The sequence below is a fragment of the Sesamum indicum genome, linkage group LG9 (genome assembly GCF_026168435.1).
Source record: "Sesamum indicum cultivar Baizhima isolate 11 linkage group LG9, ASM2616843v1, whole genome shotgun sequence".
NCBI lineage: Eukaryota > Viridiplantae > Streptophyta > Magnoliopsida > Lamiales > Pedaliaceae > Sesamum > Sesamum indicum.
The window spans coordinates 6469340-6484074 of NC_142665.1; the positions used below are offsets into that span (position 1 = coordinate 6469340).

At 33.5% G+C, this 14735-nt stretch overlaps 2 protein-coding genes and 1 non-coding gene across 3 annotated transcripts; 2 read left to right on the forward strand and 1 right to left on the reverse strand.

The window, feature by feature from the left end:
* Positions 1 to 5566: 5566 nt before the first annotated feature.
* Positions 5567 to 7632, forward strand: LOC105170795 (uncharacterized). The gene is made up of 3 exons (XM_011091710.3): positions 5567 to 5702; positions 7163 to 7319; positions 7407 to 7632. The coding sequence occupies exons 2-3, from the start codon at positions 7164 to 7166 to the stop codon at positions 7452 to 7454; spliced, it is 204 nt and encodes a 67-aa protein (XP_011090012.1). The 5' UTR covers positions 5567 to 5702; position 7163; the 3' UTR covers positions 7455 to 7632.
* Positions 7633 to 8745: 1113 nt separating this feature from the next.
* TRNAS-AGA (transfer RNA serine (anticodon AGA)) lies at positions 8746 to 8827 on the reverse strand. Its single transcript has one exon. It is a non-coding gene; the product is annotated as a tRNA-Ser (tRNA).
* A 152-nt stretch (positions 8828 to 8979) lies between these two features.
* On the forward strand, positions 8980 to 14649 carry HDA9 (histone deacetylase 9). The gene is made up of 14 exons (XM_011091711.3): positions 8980 to 9334; positions 9430 to 9542; positions 9642 to 9759; positions 10348 to 10422; positions 10508 to 10727; positions 11748 to 11811; positions 12496 to 12588; positions 12672 to 12780; positions 12922 to 12971; positions 13058 to 13148; positions 13316 to 13386; positions 13629 to 13727; positions 14097 to 14163; positions 14310 to 14649. The coding sequence occupies exons 1-14, from the start codon at positions 9298 to 9300 to the stop codon at positions 14393 to 14395; spliced, it is 1293 nt and encodes a 430-aa protein (XP_011090013.1). The 5' UTR covers positions 8980 to 9297; the 3' UTR covers positions 14396 to 14649.
* The last annotated feature ends 86 nt before the right edge of the window (positions 14650 to 14735 follow it).

Below are 14735 nucleotides of genomic sequence, written 5' to 3' on the forward strand. Positions count from 1 at the left end.
GGTGGGGAAAATTATTGAAAATTAAGATTCGCATCTAGAAGAAGGATCATTGCTGGAGTAATTAAGGTCAAAGAGTAGCAACTTCACTTGATATTTGGACAATGGCCGGATCATTTAAAACGTGTGTACAAATAATATTTTATAGCTATAAGCGTGTGACATTTCATCTTTCGTGGAAGCAACAACTTTGGTATATATATGTGGATATAAAACAGTTGGGATTATGTATTATATATAAAAGGTAAGGGAATAATGTGTGTAAGAAAGAGTTAACCAATTAGCATAAAGTTAAGAATATATTAATTATTAATGGAATATCAAGTCGGAGATTTGTGTCTTGTTCTATCAATGATTTTAGGGCGTGTTTGTCTAGACGTTTAAATTATTAATTGAAGAGAGAATATTTGAATAAACAACTGAATCGTTGTCTTTTATACATTTACAGGGCGTTTCTCTAAACTTATTTTAAAATATTTCATAAACTCATATGTTTTATTATATTTTTAAAATTTATAAAAATAATAAATTTTCTGCGTGTCTAAAAAAAATATAATTATGAAGTTTATAAAATATTATTAATAGTAATTTTATAATTAATATTGATGTGATCTGCAACTTAATCGATACGCTATAATTTTGTATAAGTTTTACAATTTTATCATAAAAAGACGTCTTGCTAGTGAAAAGAGGCATTTGGTCGTATAAGTCATTCAAGCTCCTTATTTGCAATCAATGTAAGACATTAGCCTAAATCATCATGATTAAAATTAAAGGAATATATTCAGATGTTAAAAATAAGTCAAAACTTACTACGTTTCTCTCTCTCTCTTTTTTTTTTTTTTTTGTCTGATAAAGTTATAAACTTCTAATACTTTATTTTTATTTGTATAAATTTATTTCGTAAGACATTTATTGAATATTTGTAACATCGTCCTCTTAAGCTCGAGAATATAAAATTCAGAAAAAAAATAATTAAAATTTTAAAATTATTTTGACTCAAACAATATATTAATTAATCAAAAAGTTTAAAAATATATATTAAATCATAATTTTCGATTCTACCAAGCTCTCATTTAAGGAGTCAATATGCGATGGTTGTGAGTTGAAATAATGAAGTAAACTCGTATTGACAAGTTGTTAAGAGTGTATTTATCTCTGTATTATATTAATATATATTATCCAATTTCACAGGATAACCAGATTTTAGTGCTTTTATCGATTTTTAGAATTAAAAGCGTGGTTCATCGAGATATTTTGATGCAATGCGACATTTCAACGAAATTGACTCTAGAAGAGGTCCCATTCCCAATGCAGACTTCCCATTAGGACCCCCTACTTTGTTGAGACTTGGGAAGAGAAGGGGCTATTTTGGTCATTTCGTGTGCCTTCTAGAGGAACAGGCTGGCTAGTATGAAATCATTGAGAAAGACAACGTCGGCTTTTTGAATTATGTCGCCATTATTGCCTGAACGCGAATCCACGATTATACTGTGTATCTTCACTGGTGGGACCATTGATGTTGTCCCCGTGAGAGTCTCGAATCGGTCTCCGCCTCCCGTGGAAATTTAAGAGAAACTTCCGTCTTCATTGGTTATATAATATATATGTGTTTCAAATCGTCAAAAATTTACATCAGAAGTCATGGTTTTAGGGGTTAACGGTCGAATATTGCTATGTCGATTATGTGGGTTTAAATTACATCAAAAAAAAAAAAAAACTTGTGCAGTTATATGTATACTTTGAATTATATTTTTATGAATGATCGTCTTAATCTTTATGGGTGTTTATTTTTTTAATAGCTTAGAGATTTAATTTATGATAAATTCATATTGAATACCTTTAAAAATTGTAAAATTGTTGCTTAAGTTCGTGCATTATAAATCGTATACTGACATAAAAATTTTCGATAGAAATAATAACCTGATTAATTTGAAATAGATTTGATCGAATCTTGAAACCTATTTCATTTAAATTTTGTCAAACTCGAAACCCACCTTTCCCTGTCCCTAGTTGGCCTAAAACCCGCATCACCCGACCCATTCGGCTCTTGACCTAGCTGGTCTGATCATAACATAGTATAATATAATATAATATACCATAAAATAGTATAAGATACTATAATATACTATAAAACTTTTAATAATTATTGTTTCATTTTAAAAACTTTGTTTAAATATTTTTATAAAAGTCTCAGTTAGCCAGCCACCAAAGCAGATGGAGGCGTTCATCAATTGCTAAAAAGAGAAGGTGGGTAGTATTTGGCTGAGTTTATAGTGATCTTTTCCTTCAGCTTATTAAGAGGGTATTTGTCCGAGTTTATAAACTTTTATAAATATGTCACAAGATGTTTGAGATCTTGTAATTTTAAAATATATTTGAAATTTTTTGTAAAAAATATATATAAATAAACTCATAAAATAAGATATTCTGAATCTTACACTAGAAGTATCCTCGTTATCTCGTAATTATGCATATAGGATGAGACACAGTTGTGGGTAATAAAGTTTTATTTTAGAGTCATGGTCAGCCATTGATAATTACACGTTATTTTAAGACAACAACATGTATCTCTTCATCAATGCAACCTTTTAACTTCAAATCTAATTGATTTAATCAATCACACTTTATATATGATGATTATTTATTATATTGCTATTTATACTCAGATATGTATATTTGAGATAATATCACAGAAATCATAATATACACAAAATATTACAATCAGTGACTAACAACACAAAACACTTAATTCAATAAAAATCAATTATAAATTTCTTGTGTATTGGTGCAAACGTGACAATCAAATTAATCAACATCCCAATAAAATTAATGGCTAAATAGCTTTAAATAAAATAGTTAGGATGGATTTAATTTAAACATATATCATCACCAATTCATTAAAAAAAGAAGGGAAAATTGTATCCTAGCAATTTATTTATTTATTTCCAAGCAATTGATGAGTATAGAAAGAGCGGTAGGGTACAAAGTACAAACAAAGCGATGATGGTCCACGTGGTTGGCGGCCCAAACAGCGGCGCACTAGACGTACAAGTTCTGTATGCACATGCATTTTACAAGCATTTTGAGTTTGGTTCTATTCTATGTCATTAAATATTTAAATTAAATTATTCAATTTCTGTTCTTCCCTCAGTGCCTCGGAAGTTTAAACATAAAACAGGTGAAATCTGCTTATAATATGCTAACTCCAACTTTCACTGACTGTATGAAAACCAATTTGCAATAAATTAATTTGATTGTGTCGATACATTCATATAACACAATAATAATAGTTATTTTTTTTATTACAAAATAAAAATTTAAGAACAATGCCTTACAGTCACTAGATAGAGAGGACTGCTCGTATTTATTCGTAATTAGAGATGATAGACGAGTAGATTTAGAAACGAATTTTGATATTATGGATTTGATTAGTTTGTGATAGGTCTCGTTTCTTGTGAAAAATCCTTCCATCAAAATTTACATGTTTTATTAATTTTAATTATTATTTATTTATTTAATTACAATCGAGTGTGTTTCATTTATTAGTATTAATAAGAATAAATTATAATTGGTTCTTTTAAGATTTGTTATTGATGCATTCAAAAACCGTACGGCTCTAATAGATCTGGACAATTGTTTAAGAGGCTGAAGCGAATGCAAATTCTGAAAGGGAGACTTGCAAAAAAAGACGATATCATTCCAACGTCTAAATTAGTATTTGATTTGATATTAAAAAAGTCAAAAAGCAAATAATGTGATTGAAAATTGAGATATGATAAATAATTGGTAAAAAGTGCAAGAATGCGTGATAATATGCTTGTAGAGTGCGTAGAGAATGCTTCGAGAGTGAGAGACATGATTTAGAGAATATGAGAGGTGTAAGGGATGCGACAAGAGAGTGAGAAAGATGTTCGGAAGGTCCTCTCATGGAGTGTTTTGGTAGGCCTTAATCATGGTTCAAGTTGGAGGATGTCGTGGCCCTCCTGCTTTTGCCCGTCTGTTTTTTGGGGAATACCTGCTAGGGCGGCATGTCAGGTCCTCTTGAGCTTCCTAGAATGTTACGAACCTGTCATTTCTTTCTTCTTTCTGGATCTCTTGAGCATTTTTTGGCCAACTTATTTTTATGCACATAAATTATAATTACAAATATTTATTTATTATTTAAAAAATTAAAAATATCATCCTGAAATTAACGATCATTTAATAGATACTCCTATAATGTGCTGTCACGAGAGTATATTTATAGATAATTATTAATATCGTATAAAATATTTATAATTTTTAAATAGTAAAAAACAATAATAATCATATAAATCTTATAAAGCCTATTGGAATTTACCTATAAATAACTAAAAAGGGACAAAACTTGATAGGGATATTCTAGATGGTGGATAGGGCGAAGGGCAGGCGTTGAATAATTCCACAATCACGACATGGAGCATTTAAAGCGTGAAATGGGCATTTTAGTGAAAAAGTCATTGATGAAAGCAGAAGTCCTCACATCTACAGACAAAAACCTTTGATATATAAATAGGCAGCAAATGTAAAGAATTTGGGATAGTAACTGCTTAAATACTAACACATCACATAATTAATCCCAACCACACACACACTGTTCATCTGCCGTTGTTATTTGACTTCCCAAGCTGCCTGCCGCAGATGATAAGCGACTTTTCAGATATTTCCCCACACCTCAACAAGAAACTGTATGCTTTGACTTTACCATCTCAATCAATCAATCTCTATAATCTATGTATAAAAAGTGACTTCACACTTGTCTCTTTGGAATTTTCTGTTTAAATACCTATCACATATCTAATAACGCATATTATGTCATATTAGGAGGCTATGAAAACCTCATTTCATATTACTCACCGATAATTATATTTACATTTCATTAATTATAATTTATCTATATAAATTATTACGTAATTACATAAATAATTCCTAATAGCTAAAATATATTAATAGTTTGTGTAATAATGTTAACGGTTGGTGGTTGGTGTATATGTAGTATTTCAAAAAGCATGAGTGATTTGTGTAAATGATATTGATGTTAGTGGTAAGAGTATGTGTAAAAAGAAGGAGAAATTTGTGTAAATACATTATGGATCATGAAGTGTAGATGTGAATATTTCTATCATTTAATTTTTTACACTCAATTTATGTAACCATCATTTTTTAATACGAGAGAAAATGATAATAGAGTACTCGCATGCTTAATTTGTGTTGGTAGATTGAAGCTACGAAAATTATATTCAGAATAGTAAATAAATTAATTTATTTAGGTTATATTTGGATTAATGCATATAAGCGTTATGAAAGGAATCAAAGAAAAAATATTTCAAATGACTACATATTAGAAAAATTTAAAATTCATTATTATGTAAAAAAACACAGAATTGAAAATTTTAAAATAAGGAAAAAGGAAAACAGTATAGGCTTAAAGGTTTATAAAACGCTAATGGGCTCAAGTAGTCCAGACCCAAACAGACCGGCCCACTTTGAGAGATAACGAGAACCCGGATAATACTCGCTGGATTGTACCCGACACCCTATTAGTCCGCCCCTTTTACTCATGTGCTTCACAGTTTTCAGCCCTCTGCTCATATCATTTCGCAAATCTGCTCCTCGTCTACGCTTTATCTGCTTGTTCTCTTTGTCATCTGCTTGTTCGTAGTTCTTCAATTCTCGAGACTCAGGCAAGTGCTGCTTTTTGTTTGTGTGGATTCTTTGTGGGTGCTGCTTGTTTATTGCATCTAGGGTTTTTTGCTTTCCTGCCTATTCATTGATGAAGTTTTGGATGATGGATGACTGTTCTTTTGTTTTGATTCTATTTTTCCATGTTGTTGTGTGCTATTGGATTGGATCCGTCCGGCTTGGTTTATGTGTTTTGTTATTCTTGATTAATGACTTTTTGAGTTTTTCGATCTGTGGGTTGGATTTATTAGAGCTGGTAAGTTTGATTTGCCTAGTTTTAGATTTGTGCGAGAGGTGTAAGGGAATACGGATCCTAGTTTTGTTGTGTTAGTTTGCTGCTATTCAGTCATTATGCTGTATGATTTTTGTGATATTATTAGCTAACGGGTAGGGGTGAGTGCTAAACCTTCCTCCTCTGCGTAGGTGACTTTTCTGAAAATAGAGAAAGAATGTTTATGGATGCATTGTGGTTTGTATTTTGCTTGGACTGCTTAATACTTTATAGTTGCGGATTTCAATGTTTTGTTGTTTGTAATTATTGGTGCCATGTTTAGTTTTTGTCACAAACGCCTTTAGAGGGAGGGTTCTATTAGGTAGTAAGCTGTTGTTCTTGTCCATAGCTGAAAACAAACTAATTGTCTGTTGATACTTGATATGCGGAAAATTGTGTCTGCTATGGACTCAAGGCTCTGTATGATTCTGAATTTCATTGGGGATAATGACAAAAATATGAGGAAAGTCGTAAATTGATATTTTTATGTATAAAATCTTAATGGCTTAACTGAGTTGATATACGTGTTCATACATCCAGCTTTATTAACAAAAGTGAGCTTTTTGTTTTTCCCAAAGTAATCAGATGTTTCTGTACCAAAACTTAAGGCTTTTGGCCAGGAAAATGGAACTAGGTAGTGAATATTGTTGTTTTACATGCCTATTATGTCTATGATAAGATTCTTGCTTTGTGATATGTTTTTGCTTTTGGCACCACTTCATAAACGGCAGGTGTTTCTGTTATAATCACTGAAATTGGATGCGACTGCTAGCCCTGAGGGTGCATAAGTTGCTTGTATGCCTTGAGGACACACATGCATGATTTGTATGCATGATGCATTTTCAACCATAATTTTAAATGATGATTTATTTGCCCTTTTAGTGGATTTGCATCAGATGCTTCTTTATGTTATCTGTTATGCTTATATTATTTTGAGCATTAGTATGCTTAAGACATATCAATATACCAGGATATAGATAGCATGGAAAGTTCTGTGTGAGTTTGCATCCATGCTCCATTGAATCTTCCTTGTATAGCATAAGACTTCATTTCTTTTTGTTCTTTTGTCAGAAAAAAAAGACAATGAAATAGATTGTGATTACTAATGTTATCCGGCGAGTATTATGCATTTGAATTAATTCTGTCGAATACTGCAAAGTCTTTAGTCTAAAATGTAATAGAATCATGCAGGATGTCTGAAACACCCTTTAGGCCAAGAGAGAAGCTTCTTGAGAGGCAAAAGTTTTTCCAGAGCATCCATAAACATACATATCTGAAAGGACCAATGGATAAGATCACCTCGGTCGCCATTCCTTTGGCTTTAGCAGGATCCTCTTTGTTTCTTATTGTGAGTTCAACCTCCTCTTTCCTCAATTTCTCCATTCTTTTGCACATGTACATTCGAGACTAATTGTAAACGATGAATATTATCCAGGGGAGAGGGATCTATAACATGTCTCATGGGATTGGGAAGAAGGAATGAGGAGAGTCCTTCCTTCCAGTAAGAATCCATATGGAAGCTCCAATTTAGCTTATGATCTGGGAGACTATGGTTTTTGTTCATTGAATATCTACATTTCCGATGCTAATAATTTCTGAATGCAGACAATTCGACTCGCTGATTTATTTTCTCTGTCAATGATATCATTGCATTTTCCAGAGTTGTTTAGTTTCCCTGGAGTGAGGATGAAACTTGATAAAATTGTTTTTAACATTATGTTTGTCCTTTGATATTGGAATAGAATAATTGAACTGGATCATGAGAAATCATATGCTCCACATTGGCTTGTTTTTGGCCAAAGCTGTTGTATTTGATCTCACAAGCCCAGCTATTCAAGAGGAATTGGTTATTTCTAAATTTAAATTCCAAAGGTACAGCATTACTTCCGGGTGTTGTGATACTTCTTTATACAATCTGAGGGGCCATTAAAACAGCGAAAAGGGTGTTCATTCAATAAAATTGACTAGAACTCGAACTGAATTGATTTTGGTAATTTCCAAAATTTTTTCAGTATTTTAATTTGGTATTTTGTAAATCAAATTTTTTGTTGTAAGTATAAAAAAATAATAACTTCCGCCTATTAAAATTTTATAATAAGTAAAAATAATTATATATATATGTCTGTGTGTGTGTGTATAAAAATTAAATAAAAATAATATTTCAATATTCAGTACATGCAAGTAAATCAACATTAAAAATTAAAAATCAAACATTAAACTTTCAGGAAAAAAAAAATTTAATGCTGAGTTGAGTTTTTCAATTTGGTTCTGGTATATGCTGAATTTTTAGTCTCGTTCTAGTTTAGCCCGTTTAGTAAAAAACTCGGAACACCTCTAGCAACGAACACATATAGAAGTAACGCAAAGTGATGATTAGCTTCAAAGGCGGGGCAGGGGCTCAACACATGTTAAAAGGAAAAATCTTGAAGTTGCTGGACTTGGATGGTGTCCAAATGAATTTATAAATTGATGGACATACAATTAATGATGTTATAAGTAAAAATATCTACATTAAGATAATACTAAGCTATTGAGAAAAACTAAATCCAAATCGAAAAATCTCCAAAATTCTTGTTTGTTCAATTACAATGTAGTAGCTAATAGTGTGAACTCAAACATCCGACCCCACTATATGTGCTATTTCTTTTTTTTTCCTGAACTTAAAATGTATGTGAACAATATATGAACTTTTTTTGGGGGACTGGTGAGCAATATAATAAAAAGTTACTATTATTATTATTTTATTTTTGGGAACAAGTAAAATTGAAGAAAAACGTGGTCGGCAGGATTCGAAGCTGCGCGGGCAGAGCCCACATGATTTCTAGTCATGCCCGATAACCACTCCGGCACGACCACTGTTGACATACAAGAGAGTTTTAGAACTTGATAAGTAATTCATAAATTAAAAAAAAAACTCATTATAGAACAAAAATTAAATTAATATTTTTATTAAAAAAACTAAAGTATTAGCAGCAGAATTCTCCAAATAAAGGGTGAAAAAGTGTAGAAGTGCAATTTGAAGTGGGGTTTGTATTATGTTTGTGGTTTGTAGGTTACATATTATTAGGTAGAGAGTAAAAAGTTGAAAAAAGAAGGAAGAGGGGTGAGCAGGCGGATCAAATCATCTGTTCTACTTGTCTTGTGGGGAAGCAGCAGAACACGCGAGTGAGTGAGTTGTTGTCATCTCCTTATTCGTTATATGTGGAGACCTGAACCGTTTAGGGTTTTGCTTCTCGCGCGTCCAATTACACTTCTGCTATGGAACTTGATCAATCTTACTTCTTCTGACCAAATAATACGCCTCCACACAATTATTCATCTCTATAATGCGCTCCAAGGATAAAATCTCCTATTTCTATGACGGTTCGTTCTAATTTCCCCACTTGTTATCTCTTTTTTATGTGTCTGTGTGTGTGAAGACAATGGGAACTGAGCTGACCGGAGAAAATGAACCGCAGGGGATGTGGGGAACGTGTACTTCGGCCCCAACCACCCGATGAAGCCGCATCGGTTGTGCATGACCCACCATTTGGTTCTCTCTTATGAGCTCCACAAGAAGATGGAAGTTTATGTTTGTACTCTCTGCTTACCTGATGGTTTTTTTTTTTTGGTTGAAGTTTCCAGCTTGTTTTGCTGATGATCCCCCCTTTTTTTCCCCCTGAATAATTAGAGGCCTCACAAGGCATATCCTGTGGAGCTAGCACAGTTTCATTCCCCGGATTATGTGGAGTTTCTGCAGCGAATTACTCCCAACACACAAGAGTTGTTCTCGAATGAGATGGTCAAATGTAATGAGTTTTCGTATTTGTTGAGTTTATGCAATTTTAATACGAGCCAATTCTTTATATGGTTAATAAGGATTTTACTGTTCCAGGGTTATGAAGAAATGCAAGATTTTATTTTCCATGATGGGGTTCTAAGAATTTGAACTCTTTCTATTTCTTTTTTCTGCAGCTTGAGTTACTAGCAAATGACTAATCTTAAATTTTGAAATTTTATGCTTAGAGGTGGCTGTCAATGTTGAGGCTTTGGAGTTTATATGAAATTCTATCAGAAATGCTTCTAATATTTTTTTAACTAAGAGTTGCTTATTCATTGATTAAATTATCTTTTATTAATTTCAAACCCCTTTAAATTGTTACAACTATTTGATCATAGTAACCAAGTTGATTGATTGCCATTTAAACACCCAATATTTGGCATTCAGGCTGCTTTCTTGATTTGATGTGATATGTGGACTTGTTTACTATAGTTTTGTGTGGTCTAAGAAAGCTCAAACTTAGTCTGGTTTCCTAACATACAGAAGAAAATGACTTCATAAACAATCTGGTTTGTACTTAAAATATTGTCTTCTAAATAACTACTATTTCTTGTAGATAACCTTGGAGAAGATTGTCCAGTCTTTGACAATCTCTTTGAGTTTTGTCAAATTTATGCTGGTGGTACAATAGGTAATACTTTTACTCGTATCTAGCGGCTCTCCCAGCACAGTTTGTTTGCAGAACCTGAACTGAGCTTGCTGATGATTTTTCTCAGATGCTGCACGGAGATTGAATAATCAGCTCTGTGACATTGCCATAAATTGGGCTGGTGGATTGCATCATGCTAAGAAGTGTGAGGCATCTGGATTTTGTTACATCAATGACCTAGTTTTGGGCATTTTGGAGCTTCTGAAGTATCATGCACGTGTGCTATATATTGATATCGATGTGCATCATGGTGATGGGGTTGAAGAAGCCTTCTATTTCACTGATAGGTATTAGACGAAAATATGAACCCTTCAACTGAAGATGCTGAGCAGTGAGTGTTCATAAAAAATGTTGATTCATATTTAATGTTAAAGATATAAGATAACCCTTAACCTGTTGATTACATCATGATAATAATAAGAAACATGAGATAACCTTACCCTCACATGTCGAGTGCTGAGGAGTTTGGTGCCTTTTGTGGTACCGATGTCGCTATACATGTTAAAAATACCTCAAATATGGACGAAAGTGTTTGCCGAGGTTTTGTGAATTGTGGGAAGAAAAGCTAATTTGCTTTTTACAGTGTATCCACCACCTTTGTCCCTTTAATTTTTGCATCTGGCCCTGAACAATTGGTAGAATTGCTTAGGCTATATTTTACTCCTTGTGCATTGTTTACAAGTTCTTATTTCCGAATTTATTTGTAAATACATGCATAAAACAGATATCAAACTTAGCAGAAGTGGTTGAAATAGATATCATGCATCTTAAGACGAAGGGAGGAAATGAAGAAGTATGGACTAGAGGGTGAAGGGAGTCTAATGGTGAACATAACTACTGTTTCTTCCTCCTTGGCTTTGAATTTATATCATTAATCATATATGTCTCCACAATATAGAGAAGAATAAATAACAATGAGCTGGCAATATACTGGTGTGGTAATTGATAATTTATGCTTCATCCTCTGCTTAAGTTTTATAACATTCTTCTTTCTTTTTTATGTTTTTGGGAATTTTTTCAAGGACTTTGTATACCTTTGCTTTGTTTTATTACATTTGAACCTTAAGGTGAAATCATCCATTGGCAAAGCGCTTGGACTAGCATTGTTTGAAATTTTACATAGGCCTATGAAAGTTCTGTTTTGTTGTTTATTGTATAGGTTAATATTTGTTAGAAGCTGGGGTGTAAATTAGTTGCAACCTCTCTAGAAAGTTGTTCACTACTTCCAGCAAAAGTTAGGATGAAGCTGTCTGTATTCTGTAATATATTAATGGCATTTAATTAAATGAGAATTTTTGACATGGCAGGGTGATGACTGTTAGTTTTCACAAGTACGGGGACTTGTTCTTTCCTGGAACAGGTGATGTCAAGGTGCTTCCTGAACCATTTCTGGTTCATGTATTCTTCTTGTCTATGCTTCTTGATGGAAAATGTGGAGACACTTTAGGAGCTATAATTCTCTTGATCAATTTTTCATGGAGGTTTGGTCCATCATTTTTTGGAACAATTTGGTTGTTTTTTGCTATACATAATAATTATGTTCTTAATTCATGAATTCTCTAATCAAAATTTACTAAATGATGCTGCATTTAGCCATTTGATGTCATCTGTTCATGCTGTGTCATCTTTTACCACATCTCCAATCTTCCATGTAAACCTGATACATACATATAAGCTTAAAGATGATGCCATCCCCTTTTTCCGTCTTAAGTTCCATTAATGATTGAGCTTAAAGTGTACAGTCTTTTCTCCAAGCTAGGTTACTAACATTTAGATTGTATTATAAAGATGTCTAGGTAAAACATTTTTGCCCGTTATGGTTTAAAGTTAGGGAAGTACTTGATTGTTTACTATCTGTACAGAACATTCGTGGGCTCTACACCTAGTTTGTAACACAGGCTTTTCTTGTATTGGAGTTTTGCATTGTCAAAAACCACTTATGAATTACTCTGTTTTCATGCAAGTGAAAGTAATTATAACATATAGCATGTTGCTTTTTAGACTCCCATGCTATTGTTAAATAAGATCTATCCTTGTGTTTATTTATTCCTGAAGGACGTTGGAGAAAGAGAAGGCAAATTTTATGCCATAAATGTCCCTCTTAAGGATGGAATTGATGATGGCAGCTTCCTACGTCTCTTCAAGACGGTAACTTTTCTTTTCAACTCTGGTTATTGCCGATTCTGGTGGGGAAATGATAAATTTTAGGTTTCTCACCTGTCAAGCTGCAGATCATTTTGAAGGTTATGGAGTGCTATGCACCTGGAGCTATTGTGCTCCAATGTGGAGCAGATTCACTTGCTGGGGACAGATTGGGGTGCTTCAACCTCTCCATTGATGGTGATATGCTTGTGACCTCAACAATTTGTGTTCTTATCCTATTCTCTGATTTCTCATGTGCACTCTATTTTATGGATTGTAATAACCTAATTGACAGTTACTCATCATATATACTTGTCGTATTTTGGATTTTTCTTTCAGGGCATGCAGCTTGTGTTAAGTTTGTGAAGCAACTGAACTTGCCTTTGCTGGTAGGCCTGTGCATAGTATATGTGAGCTGTTGATAGTTACACGCAGTTCCTGTTCCTTGACTAGCTGGAGGTGATTTTTCTTGCAGGTGACTGGAGGTGGTGGATATACTAAAGAGAATGTTGCTAGGTGTTGGACCGTGGAGACAGGAGCTCTTTTAGGTGTGGAGCTCCCTAATGGTATGCTTCTGCCGTCAATCCTGTTCGAGGACATTTCTCTTGTTACTGTTAGTTTAAATGTAGATGACCTTGCATATTCTAGAGAGAGGCTTCCCTTGTCTTCTTCTTACTGCACTATGAAACAAGCTCAGTCCACCATCGTAAATCACTGTAATTTTTTTCTGCAGAGATCCCAGAAAACGATTACATCAAATATTTTGCTCCAGACTATTCCTTGAAATGTCCGAGCGGCCACTTGGTATGTGAACTGTGCATACTAGTTGGATTCGTCCCCCATCTCTAATTGTACCTGCTACAGGATCAACTTGTCAGCTAATTTTTTATGCTTGTATAGTGCTTTTTTCTGGGTTTCTGTTATTTGCCAAATTTGCCAGATTAGTTTTAATCGTCTTTGCTTTATTACAATAGCATGTGGTTAAATGTTTGAATAACAAATCAGCGATATTGAAATTTTTGTATCTTCTAACTTTGTTTGTGCAGGAGAATTTAAATAGTAAGTCATACCTTAACACAATCAGACAGCAAGTATGTGAAAACCTTAGCTCCATCCAACATGCTCCTGGTGTACAAATGCATGAGGTAAACAGACTATTCAACTTCTTCCTAGTCCATTGCATAGCATTGAAAATAACTTTTATGTCAACTTCTTCAATTTTGATTGATTCGTGTGCGAGAAAAGATCTTGCTAATAAACGTTTTGTCATTTAGCAATTACTTGAAGAGCACATTATGCTTACTAGTCAGCAATTTTGCTGTTGAACAATCTCCTCCGCTGCATGTGAGATACACTTCAAATGCCTTTGACTACTGTTCAGAAAAATGGCTTGTCCTTAGTTGCTGTATGATTGTCATGCGAAGCATTTTCCACAAGCTACACAGTATCATTTGATGTGAAGGACATATGACATGGCTGTTTTATCCGAAGACTGAATTAAAGTTATATTATAGGTACCTCCGGATTTCTACATTCCTGATTTTGATGAAGATGAGCTGAATCCTGATGAACGAGTAAATCGTAAGTAAAACTTACACTGATGGACAACCACTCTTCACGATGCTTCACACATCACACATATCTCCTTGAAATACCCTCAATGAAATGATTTTTTTATCACATACTGAAGTACACCTCTACTCTGCTCAACTGAAATATCTCACCAGGACACATACAAGACAAGCACATCCAGCGCGATGATGAATATTATGAAGGCGATAATGACAATGACCAGACCATGGATGATTCATGAAGTGTAATCTGAATTTTTTTCAAGAGGGGTTAGGTCTATGCTCAAAATGTGAATATACAGCAAATTTGTGCCTTAGCTTCCATGTGTATGTATATTGGCTGTGATCAGGAACATAAAAACATAGCAAATCTATGTCCCACCAGGACTTGAACGTGCCTGTAGCTGTCATTGTTTCCTGTCTAATTTATTGATTTGGTCTGGTAACTTAGTTGTTGTATTTAGTGAACATGTGATAAAACATCAAATTTTATCCATTAGCATCCACGAAGTAGTAGTTTAGCTGTCGATGTGGTTGAAATTGTTGTCAAGGTATTTGGTGGGATTGAACGTACATTCTAAA

What these genes read in the sequence shown, in the direction of transcription:
- HDA9 (XM_011091711.3), top strand. Translation starts at nt 9,298, where the DNA reads ATGCGCTCCAAGGATAAAATCTCCTATTTCTATGACG. An exon ending in CTCGAATGAGATGGTCAAAT is followed by an intron (nt 9,760 to 10,347) that starts GTAATGAGTTTT and finishes TATTTCTTGTAG; the next exon opens with ATAACCTTGGAGAAGATTGT. An exon ending in CTGGAACAGGTGATGTCAAG is followed by an intron (nt 11,812 to 12,495) that starts GTGCTTCCTGAA and finishes TTATTCCTGAAG; the next exon opens with GACGTTGGAGAAAGAGAAGG.
- LOC105170795 (XM_011091710.3), top strand. Translation starts at nt 7,164, where the DNA reads ATGTCTGAAACACCCTTTAGGCCAAGAGAGAAGCTTCTTGAGAGGCAA. An exon ending in GATCCTCTTTGTTTCTTATT is followed by an intron (nt 7,320 to 7,406) that starts GTGAGTTCAACC and finishes AATATTATCCAG; the next exon opens with GGGAGAGGGATCTATAACAT.